At 35.7% G+C, this 12,427-nt stretch overlaps 1 protein-coding gene across 1 annotated transcript; it reads left to right on the forward strand.

Moving 5' to 3' along the window:
• Window positions 1-9,240: 9,240 nt before the first annotated feature.
• Window positions 9,241-12,211, forward strand: LOC103957907. The gene is given in 3 exon segments (XM_009370131.3): window positions 9,241-10,316; window positions 10,319-10,661; window positions 11,915-12,211. Coding segments are annotated over 3 exon segments (948 nt in total). The 5' UTR covers window positions 9,241-9,772; the 3' UTR covers window positions 11,976-12,211.
• Window positions 12,212-12,427: the final 216 nt, after the last annotated feature.

Here is a 12,427-nt window from a genome sequence, read left to right on the forward strand (position 1 = left end):
TTCCTAAAACACCGGGACAAATTAACTATAGAACAAGGATAGTAAGTACAATCCTAATTAAGATACAACTTGTAAACACAGAGAAATTCATTCTATATGATTTTCATTTGGACTCTAATTAAGATACAACTCGTCAACAGAGATAAATTCTTTCTTAGTGGTTTCTCCTTGGACTTGAAAATTGGATATGTAATCGCCACTAGCACTACAATTAGTGGTTGTACAACTTAGCCTGAAAATCATTTTTTTTTTTTTTTACTAAATAAAAATTTAGCCTGAATATCCTATTCCTTAGTGTGAATATATGATTGCACCAAATTGATTATATATTGTATTAACTTTTTTTTATTAATAAAACTTATTTAGTTTGATAAAAAATAAATTATTATATGTAGGTTTTTATCACAAATAATCTCTGAATTGACCCACCTCATCAAAATGGTTCCTGAAGTTTAAAGTCGATCAATGTAGTCCCTAAAAATGGGTGTCGCTAATCAATGTGGTCCAACCGTCATAGTCCTATCAAAATTCTGTTATATGCTGATGTGACACATGACGGCACCTCACAAGTCTAATTAAATATTTTCATGTAGATTAAAAAGATTTAAATAATAAAAAATAATTTTTGACATAATTGTGAGAGAAGAACCACATTGATTTGTGACATCCATTTTCACGGACTACATTGATCAATTATCAATTTTAGAGACCATCTTGATGGGATGGTTACCATTTGTGATAAAACTCCTTATATGTAATCACTTGTGGATGACATTGATGATAGGATTAAAAGCACACCACAAAGTAGCACACAAATGTCCTATTGATTTTCCTTATTAACATTAAGATTTGTTAATTGTAGCATATGAAAATAAGGGTCTTTCTTGTAGAAGATTGTTTTATCTAACTACTTAAAATGTCACAAAAATTGGGTTGCTGTCCCTACTGACCAGTCACCGAAAAATAATTATTAGACCGACTTACACTTATCTAAAGTCTACGAAATTTTATATGAAGACACTAGACACACAGAGCTACACTGACACAAACTTTTGGGATTTTTGGAGTTGATTTGGTATTTAAATTAAATCGAACAAAAATAGTACAGAGACATATTTTAAATAATAAAAATAGATTGTAGTTCACAAGTTAAGAAAACGAGCTAAGGGAAGTGTTATCCACCACCAAATAATCATGCAAACATATTATATTTCATTCAAATTCCTTTTATTTCCGGATCAAGATGCTCAAGTTGGCTCAATGTTAGAACTCAACGTATTACTCTTTCTTATGTAGTATGTTAAGAGAATGACGTTTTCAACTTAACTTAGTCCCTAGCATGCAATCTAGAATGACGTGTTCATAGATTTAATAAGTAGAAATCATTAAGAACGAAAAGAGTTTGAGTCATCACATGTGACATCCCACATCGCCCAGGGGAGTGATCCTTAAATGTATATTCCCATCCCTACCTAGCACGAGGCCTTTTGGGAGCTCACTAGCTTCGGGTTCCATGGGAACTCCGAAGTTAAGCGAGTAGCGCGCGAGAGCATTCCCAGGATGGGTGACCCATCGGGAAGTTCTCGTGTGAGTTCCCAGAAACAAAACTGTGAGGGCGTGGTCGGGGCCCAAAGCGGACAATATCGTGCTACGGTGGTGGAGTGGGCCCGGGAAGTGGTCCCACCCGGGCCGGGATGTGACATCACAAGGCATCGTAAGTACTGGCGTTGTCTTACTTATCCTAGTAATTGGTTCACATGTTAATCGCAATTAACAAATATTACTCTAGAACATATGTAGGTCCTCATTTGACAAGGGCAGGCACACACATATTCATAGTATTAGAATCCTAGATATGCTTACTCAGTATGCATCCATAGAAAACACATAAAGAGTTCATCAATGAGACAAGTAATGAACCAATTTTCATCAATTCATAAAAGTAATTCAAACGAAATGTCATAATAAACTTGCAATCATATTTGGGGCTTTAAAACATCCCCTAACTACTAAAAATTTTGTTACACAATCCTTAAGTTAAAACAAAAGAAAGACATGAGTTTGAGAAAATAGAACCAAAGGAAATTGACTGAGGCCTCCTCTTTCCTTCCTTCCCCAACACTACTTTTAAACCAATTCTTGTTGCATCATTTTCTTCTCCTTAACTCACCCACTAATAGCCATTCTTGCTGCATCATTTCTTCTCCTTAATGATGCGAGTTTTATGCGCACACAAATTAAACCCTCTTTTTGTCAATTGTAGTGAAGTGTATAAGTAGGGATCGTTCTGGACCGGGGATTAGGAGGGATTGTTAATCACTTGGATTTTGACTCAAAAACGTAAAAACAAGTTTAAAACACTAATTGATGCGAAGAATACAAAACTAAAAGTAAGAAAGACTAAGACTTAAACAAAATAAAGGGGGATTGGATTTGGACAAAAATTGAAATAACGAAACAAGTAAATAAACTAGATAGAATGTAAATATGAAATTGATGAAATGGAATGAATGGATGCTAGCCAAGGGGTTCATCTCCACACATGTTACACTTGCATAATAAAAAGATTTCTAATTGTATTTCAATAAACCATGAATTCTCAACGCCCCGGGTTAATTAGGTCCGCTTTAATTAACCCTCAGATTTTCCTAACGTTATTGAATTGGATGATTGCATACGACAACCCAAAACATTTCCCACAAGTCCCCTACATGATTGCATAATAGAGATACAAGTAAGAATCATTACGTTCTTTGAAAACCATAAGCATTGACAAGGCATTCGTTACTATGATTGCATGAAACTTATGCCAAGAATTCATTTAACGCGATTGTTTATAAGCAACCTCCACTACTTGTGAATATAAGTTCATAACGATTAGGTGAAAATCACTTATATTCTAGCGTCATATTTATGCATGAAAATTAAGCGCGCATTCTTAATAAACATTCATAAATAAGTTATCAATCAAACGGTTAAACAAATTGAATCCACAACTTATGAAATTCCAACCAAATATAATCAATTCATATTGCAAGCATAAACATGGTTTTGAATCACCCCCTAGCTAACTAGGGGGATTTAGCCTCTCATAACTTTGAAATCAAAGAAACACCTAAACATTCCAACAACTCAAAACTTGAATTGTATGAACGTTTAAGCACTCTTCTCTTCCATTCCTTATACGTACAAAACAAAGAGAATTAAAATGAAACTTTGAAATCAAAGAAACACCTAAACATTCCAACAACTCAAACTTGAATTGTATGAACGTTTAGGCACTCTTCTCTTCCTCGTTGTTGTAGCACAAGGTTTAAGGATAGGTTGGTTGATGGGATGGAAGTGTGGAATGGAGTGGAAATGGAAAAGATGGAGAAGGGGAAGTGTTTGTGTATTACAATGGAAAATGAGATGATTTGGTGAATGGAATGAATGGGTATTTATAGGAAGAGAATGGGTGTTAATGGATGTTTGTTTAAGGTATTTGGTGGAAGGGAAAAGGTGTGGATGGTGGGAATTATGGTGGATGGATGGTTTAGTGGATGTAGTTTAGTGTTTATTTAGGTGAATGTGGATGCATGGTTTAGTGGATGTAAAGGATAATGGGATGATGTAGAATTAAAAGCTAAAAAAATGGGATAATGGGCATTTAAGTGTGAATGGTAGGTATATATGTGGAAGTGCATGGATTATGGAGATGAAATGGAATAGTGGATGCATGGTTTAGTGGGAAGGAATAATGGGATGAAAGGTAATGGAATGAATGGCTTAGAATATTTTATTTAGGGTTAGTAGAATTGCACGGTTTATGGAGAGGAAATGGGAGATAATGGCTTAGGGAATAAGAATTAAAAATGGGATGGTGGTTGATTAGTGTTAGGGTTAATAAGGAGGAATTAGGGTGTGAATAAAATGCACGGATTGATGGGAAATTAAGGGAATTAATGGGGAATAATCTGTGATGGTGGCTGCACGGTTTTGGAGAGGAATTAGGGTGCATAATCAAATGGGGGGGCCACGGCTTAGGGTTTAGTTTTGGACGTCCATTCCTCGTGCTCCATTTGCATAGACCACATTCCAGCTCAGTTTTGCTCCAAAAGCTCCAAATTGCATCATCTTGCACACTTTGTCCTTATAATCTGAAAATACACAAAAGTGGCCTTAAACACTAAAACAACTAAGTAAACACAACATAAATGCACGAGAACAAGCTAATTAAGTCGCATGAATATGCTCCTATCACTTAACTCAGCCACTAATAGCCATTTAGTGATGACAATAAGTGAGAGGAAATGGTAAAACAATTGTAACTCCTTGGGTCGCCTTTATGCCAATTACTCCCTCTTAATCCTCATCTTCAATTCCTTTCCCTTTTATATTTGATTAAGTGTTAGCTGGTTTGTTCTTGACTGCATCAATTTTGGCTGCTAGATTTATTGGGTTTATTGCTTTTATTGCAGTTACAAACTGCTAAGTCTCTTGTGAACCTTTCAGTGTTAAAACAACCATAACTTCTTCTAGAAAAATGATATGAACAATCCATGAAATGCTCCAGAAAATAGACATCCGTAGCTTTCAAAGCATATAAGGATCATTCTCTAATTCATTATGAGTTGTCGCAACTTGCTTCCAAAGTCAGCTGATCTGCATAGGCAGTTTTGACGAATTTGTTACTTAAAATCCCACTTGTGCTATTTTTCTTTTCTTTGCTTGACAAATCTTACAAAACACAAAAACAAAGTAAATAGCTCAAAAATACAAGGAACTAACTAAGAAAAGACAAGTGAATTTGATGTAAAATATATATAAATATAAGCTTATCAATTGACACGACTAAAAGACTAGTTCTAGATGCTTTTAGAGATCCATGTATTGCTTGTTATTTTCATTTACTCACTGTTCAGATGGTGGAAATAAACTTGAAATTTGAACAAAAGTTCAAATTTGTAAATTAACATGCATCAATTTTCTTATTTAGATTCATAAACATAGAAATATAGAATTTCCGGGTGGAACAAAAAAATTGACTTTGGGACCGTTTAAATTCCATGTAAATATGTAGTTGTTATTACTGTATTTCCATGAGTGAGAGTTAAAAAAAAACTCAAGCATGAGTGACCACCATTGTTGCAACCACTACTGTGGAGCAAAAAATAATCAAGAAAAATATGGAGGCGACACATGGATTCTAGGGTAAAAAGAACAAAATTACCCTCAAGAAACACCGGAACTCCTACGCGCGAGCAATAGACAATCATCCCTCAATCAAGTAAAAAGTGCCCAAAATAGGTATTTATTCAAAACCTATTCCATCCATCCTCTTCGAATCTTCTCCACAAGGTAACCCCAAAACATTCATTTCAAATTATATTAATTAACTAATTAATTGATTTATTACCTAATTAATCTATTAATTGGCTAATTAACTACAAATTACACTCAAAAATGCCACAAGGGGCGGTCACCATCTCTCCAAAGGGGGCAAGGTAACTCCCAAAACATTCCTTTCAAATTATATTAATTAACTAATTAATTGATTTATTACCTAATTAATCTATTAATTGGGTAATTAACTACAAATTACACCCAAAAATGCCACCTAATTAATCTAAACACTTTTCCCTCAAAATTCTAACTTTGGCATTAGAGGTTCTTCGGCCGAAGCGCCCTGCCGCCCCCCCTCCCCCCAAAAAAAAAAATCATCATGGGCATGTGAGACTCTTGGCCTTGACTTAAGGTGTTATTTGTTTTGTAGGTGAAATTTTGTCCAAGATCAAGGAGGAGGAATAATTTGCATCCACAACTACCACCATAACCATCGTCATTGCCACCAACCCCACTCAACATCATTATTGTTGGCGCCCCATTACCCACCATCAACTATCATCGTTGATATTAACCATCAACATCACCACCGTCACAAACCCACACCATTTACAATCAACACCGTTGCCACCACCACCCCCCCCCTCAGCCCCCATTCATCATCGTCAGCATTGCCACCACCCATCGTTATGGGCGAAGCTACATGGGGACAAGGAGGAGCGGCCGCCCCTTCGATCTCCAGAAGCCACCATTAAGTGTGAGGATTGCACCCCTTTGGTCCTCTGAATTGCTACCGAAATCTGCTGCGCTACTTCGATGCATCTATGTTTTATGCTTCACTACTTCTCATGCGTTTTTTCCTTTTTATTTTTATTTTTAAATACCCAGGCCAAAACGACGTCGTTTTGGTCCTGGGATAAAAAGAACATAAAACGACGTTGTTAAGAAGGGATATGGTAAGGCTATCATTATTCAAGAGTTTGTTAAGTTGTTTGATAATATGACGAAGCTGAGTGTGCAGAGAAGTTTCAAGTCTGGTCAGATTCTCTTTAAAGGCCATTATACGCCACAACCGGTATATGTTAGCCAATAGGTACTTTAATGCAATGTTGAGCAAGGGAATAGAGCCCAATATGCATGCTTAAAAATTATATGAGTCACTTGGTTATGCCCACAAGGTGTTTGACGAATCACCCAACTTAACTATCTCTCTTAAATGCCACGCTTAGGAGCTACTGTAGAGAGAATTGATGGGAAGATACCTTGTATCTCTTCCATAACATGATATATGAGTCAAGGGAAATGATGAAAAGCCCAATAATTTAACCATACACATTGCTCTGAAGGCATGTGCAAGGTTAAGGCACTCACATATGAGAAAATAATACATGAGTTTGTGAAGAAACATGACAAGATTGCATTAAATAATCGACACCGCTACTACCACCCTCCCCTCGATCCCCTACTCACCATCATCATTGCCGGCGTCGCCACAACCCACCATTATCACCGCCACAATTAACACCACCTATAATCAACATTGCTACTACCACCTATCATCACCATCACCACTGCCACCTCCAACTGCTATCATATTGTTGATGCTGCCATTGTCGCCACTACCACCACCACTACCTACCAATATCATCTTTCCTACCACCTTCACCCACCATCAACACCGTCGCCTCCCACCCACCATAATCACCGCCACCCTCCACCATCATCATCATCACCACCACCCTCCATCAACACCACCCATTACCATCACCGACGTCACCACCACCACCACCATAATCACCTTCATGACTGCCGCCACCACCCATCATCATCACCAACATGATAATGATGTTACCAACCTTAAATTATAAGATAAGGATAATACTTGCATTCCTCATTAGGGATGAACTCATTGCTCCACTTGTAAATAATGTATCTTCAAGGCATAAATTTTATATTGAACTGTTCAATATCTTAATCTTTCTTTGAAGATCATACTTACAAAAATCATTCAAATGGTAGATCCTTTAGTCATTTAGATGTATAAAATAAATGAACGGGGTTTGCCATTAATATGTTACTTAATACCTACACCTTGATTTATTTGGTACATTTGCATACTAAATGATCTCTAATTCGAATGATTTTTTTATAGGAATAATCTTCAAATTTAGAGTTAGAAATTGAATGGTTCCGATTATAAAATTTTTACGATAAAAATATGTTACTTGAAAGTGAGGAATGAGCTCATCACGAAGTGAGAAATGCAGGAAGTATTCGTAAGATAATAGGAAGGATGAAAAAATTACTTAGTAACGCCCTAAACCTTTGGTGTGATATATATCCCACCCGTACGTTCATTATCTGATCATGGTGGTGAGTCGGTGAGTGATACTGAATCACGATTGATATAATGGGAGGTGATCGATTTCACGGGTGTCACCTGTTCATGCTTAAATAATAGACACCACATGCCTGTGCTCAAAAGGAAATAGCAATTTTACATAAACACTGTGTTTTGTCTTATCTTATGCATGCTTTTGCTTTTCAGGGGACAAATTACATAGTAATTTACATAGTTATTTGTGAAAATACTTTCATGTTAATAATGCCAGCTAACTTTTTTCAAAAAAGCTTTAGCTTTTGGAGGTTCTGAATGACCAAAAATAGCTGCAAAGTAGGAGTCTTAATATTAGTATCTTAGTTCTGAAATTTTTATAAAGAAAAGAAAATTAAGGACTAGAAGCTTAATTGATTCTTTGAACCATTAACTATTTGAACTTTCGAAAGTTGATTAAACCTATGCACTATAATGCATAGTGGAAGATACTCACGTGAATTTTTAACCTCGCCTCATGTTTTGTTCGGCCAATTTATTTATTTTGTTAAATACAAAACACATTTTCACCTAATTTAACTTGACAAACCTCACTTTACAAGAGCTTATAGTTCAGTTTGGTTAAGAATATAAGTATGATACTTAATGAAATATCAAAGATGATTATATATTGGATAACATTTCTAGAATTCTAATTTTTTTTTTTTCGCATTTGAAAGATTAATATAAAGTAGAATATTGCCTTGATAAAAACAAGCCGAACTCATTCTAATGACTTATACTTTGAGTTGTACGGACAATTTTACCTTAAGACAATGTCAATAGTTCAAATTTCCTTCTCATTTCTTAAATAAAATAGTAAAAATGAACTTTTGGCTCTCATGTTTTATTCAGTTAATTCAAGAAGAAGTTGAACAATCAACCCTCATATCATATTATCTACAAAATACAGTTTAAGTACAGAATCTCTCAAACATTACCTTTATAAAAAGTCCAAAAACATTTAAGGCTTATAATTAAGGCTGAAATTTAACTAAACGACCTCCAATAGTTGCTCTAATGAAACAAAATAATTACTAGGCAGGTAGAAGGAGCTTTTGCTGTTTGGTATTTGCCTTTCTTTCTTTCTTTTTTCCTTTTTATAAAGGCAAAGACAAGTTAAAGTAGCATTTAATCAAGCAATAGTAAATTCCACTTTAGGATATATATAAAGTGGAATATTGCCCGGATAAAAACAAACTTAACTATCAATAATCTTTCATTCTTTCCCTTAAATTTTCGAGATTAGCTACAATATTTATACGTATTTAGTAAAATTATTTGATAATAAGATGTAACTTATATAAATATTACTATTTAATACAATCCATGTAACTTATGTAAGTACCAATATTTGACGATCGAGTTTCCCTAGAATACTTACATGACTTTTGTGAATATCATCATCTCAAGATTGAGATAGTGACTGTATTAGATACTTTCATTATTTCCTTCAAATTATCAAGTTTTACTACAACAGTTAATTACCATGTCATGGTAAGGCATAACTCATGTAAATATCACATTCTAACAATCTAGATAATAATTATATTAAATATATGTAAATATTGTGAGAAAATAACTCAAACTCAATACATAAAAATAACATATTGCTCTACCCGACTTGATTATATAAGAATTTAGCAAAAGAGAAAAGGAATCAAAAGCCTAATAATTTGGCATCTGAGCTCCTCCTCAAAAAGAAATTAAAAAAAAAAAAAAAAAAAGCACAAGAAATATATAGAGGAGGACGAGTAAGGTCCCACATCCACCCAGCACTGCCCCATCTAGAGCCCCTGACTTCAAAAAAATTTCATTTTATGATCCCCACCCTCCCAAACCCCAACCCAATGCCATGATATCTCCATTAAAAACTTGGTTGCCAAAAAAATGACAAATACAACAAAAGAATAAAAGGGTGAGTGATGATAACCCCGAGCACCCACCCACCTGGCAATCCCTGCTTCAAACACACTACTACAACAACCCTACCCCTCACACGATCCCCATTCTCTTTGTTCTTACATCATTTTCCTTCCCTTTCCTCTCTAATTTTCTCAGGAAACAAACACCATGCTTGATCCCAACACAAACCCACATGAACAGCCATTCCTCTTCAACAGCCGCGCCGACGACGACCAAATTAAAAGTGACACAACAACAAACTACGATTCTTGGCATTCCGTAAATTACGCTTCCCGGGCTCCTCAGAAAACTACTCAAAAATATGGAAACCACAGCATGGGAGGCCGGATCAACGTCGATACTACTACTGCTTCCGGTGACGAGTCTGACTCGCCGCCGTTGTGGAAGACGACGAGCCGCGTGAAGAACTATCGGAGTCTGTCCCCGACTTCGAAAAAACAAGCGATCGCCAGAGGACAGATGGAGCTCATGGAGATGGTGAAGAACATGCCTGAGTCGTGCTACGAGCTTTCGCTGAAAGATCTCGTTGAGCATAAGTATAGGCCAATGGGTGGCGACGAAGAAGAAGATCGAAATCAATATCAAGGTCAAGAGGAAGAATACGATGATAGAAGTACTGAGAATTTGGTAAGGAGGGAAATGGAGACGGAAACGAAAACGAAATGAAGAAAAATGGTGAGAGGAAGAAACTGGTGATGAGGAGTGGGAGTATAGATAGTGGGGGGTTTCTTTTGAAGATGGTTTTGCCAATTTCTTTGGGGGGTAAGAAGAAGAATAATAAGAGCGTTAAGGAGAAGGGTGAGTGCTTGGTGGTGGATGCAAATAGCAATAATATGAGTGCAAAGGTGTCTCCAAAGCCTCAGGGGGTGGATGGATCTGTGAAGGTAGTGGGTGTGGATAATGAATGGTGGAAGATGAAGAGATTTTCTGTATCAGAAAGGAGTGAAAGTGGTGTTTCTAGTATCAATAGTGGAAGCATAAAAAGCAGTGGCAGCGGTAGCAGAAGCAGCAGCTGTAGCAGCAGAAGCAACGGCAGGTATGTTATCAATTTTAACTCGGAGTTTCACTTCCATTCGAGCGATAGGAAATTTATTTTTTCTTAAATTTTATTCTGGAAACCATGCTCTTTAATTTTGAGTTTGTCTTCAATTCATTCATACACCAATTTCCATGATTGTTTTAAAATTTTCGGAACAAGTGATCATTCATTCGTGATGAAAACAGGGGAGTCTTGAGTTTATTAACTTCATGAAAGAATATAAAAAACTTCTAAACCAAAACAAAGTCTATTTAAATTGTGGGTTTGGTATGCGTCTGTGTATGGTGGAATGCTTGCCTGTTAGATCATTTTCCATTGGATCATTGATCGCGCATCAAACACTTGTTGCTTAGGTGCATGTCACACACCCGAGCGTAAAAGAATTTTCGTTTGAATTAACAGAAGCAATCCTCTAAGTAAGCATGTGGGACATTTGGGTGAAACTTGAAATACATCTAAATTTCTTAATTTCGGAGTCTCCATTAACGGAAGAAAGGGTACATGCAAGAAAGCATAAAAACGTGTGGGAACTGGTAAAGTTGCATGTAACTCACTCACATTCTAGAAACTGATTTGCCAAATGTCATGACTATAAGATTGAAACATGTATACAAAGGATTGTTTGGTGCAAAAGTTGTGCAAGTTTTGGGGGGCCTTTTCAAAATTTGGCACCATTAAATTTTTTTTGTGACGTTTACAAAACATTACATTGTAGTATTTTTAGAACTATCTCATCAGATATTTTTCATTTGTCAAAAATATCAACATAGGGCCTATAAAAGTGTTAACTTAGTACAAACAAGTTTAATAATATATACAGCAAATAGTGTTGTAAGAATTAGTGTTTGATTTCTATATATAAGAATCAACTCACAGTCGCATTAGTGAAATAAATCCTTTTACATTATAGCAAATTGTTTTTAGAAAGTATTGAGATTAAAGTGTTTGTCAATAATGGGTAACATTACCTTGAACTTGGAGTTAAAACTCCTCAAAATTACAAGTGACAGATGATATATCAATTTTTAAGAAGTATATGTAAATATATTTTGATGTTTTTATATATAGATTCAGTAGCAGCCATGACATGGCTTGTAAATGGACGGTTCAAACGATCGAATGAGTGAAACTGTACACACATCACTTTCAATATTTAGTTCAACGCAGCACAGAATATTTAACTAAATCCTAATTTTTTGTCCCAAGTCTATTTGTTTTATCTAATTGTGTTTCTGGTTACATGGTTGCAGGCGCAAGAGCAGTGGATGCTGGTCGTTCATCCTGCTCAAGAAGAACAAGAGGCGGGATTGAATGACGATTTGTACCTTCTAGATACAATACAGCATGGAGATTAATATTAATTAAGTGTTTGTGTAATTACGTCTCAAATAAAAATATACTTTTGAGATATTGTAGAATATTGCAAAAGAAAATTGCCGTAGCTTGTGGTGTGTATGTTCTTGAAGATTTTGGGAGAGTTGGTATATCTTTTCATTTAATTAATGGAACTTATAACAATTTCGTGCCTTTTTGTGTAAAATTCTGTTTAAAAAAAATGAAAAACTAAAGAAAAAAAGGTTATTAATCCTTTACGCTTCTCTCTCTCTCTCTCTCTCTCTCTCTCTCTCTCTCTCTTCACATCACGCCTCACTGGATGAAAATTTGTAAAAAGATTTTGTGAACTGGGGATTTGAACCATGCTAGAAATTCCAGAAAATGAGATGATAGTGTTGAGAATATCCAATGTCAGACGATAAAGTCTA

Source organism: the organism of the source record quoted next, unplaced genomic scaffold (assembly GCF_019419815.1).
Source record: "Pyrus x bretschneideri cultivar Hongxiangsu unplaced genomic scaffold, Pyrus_bretschneideri_v1 Contig81, whole genome shotgun sequence".
Classification (NCBI taxonomy): domain Eukaryota; kingdom Viridiplantae; phylum Streptophyta; class Magnoliopsida; order Rosales; family Rosaceae; genus Pyrus; species Pyrus x bretschneideri.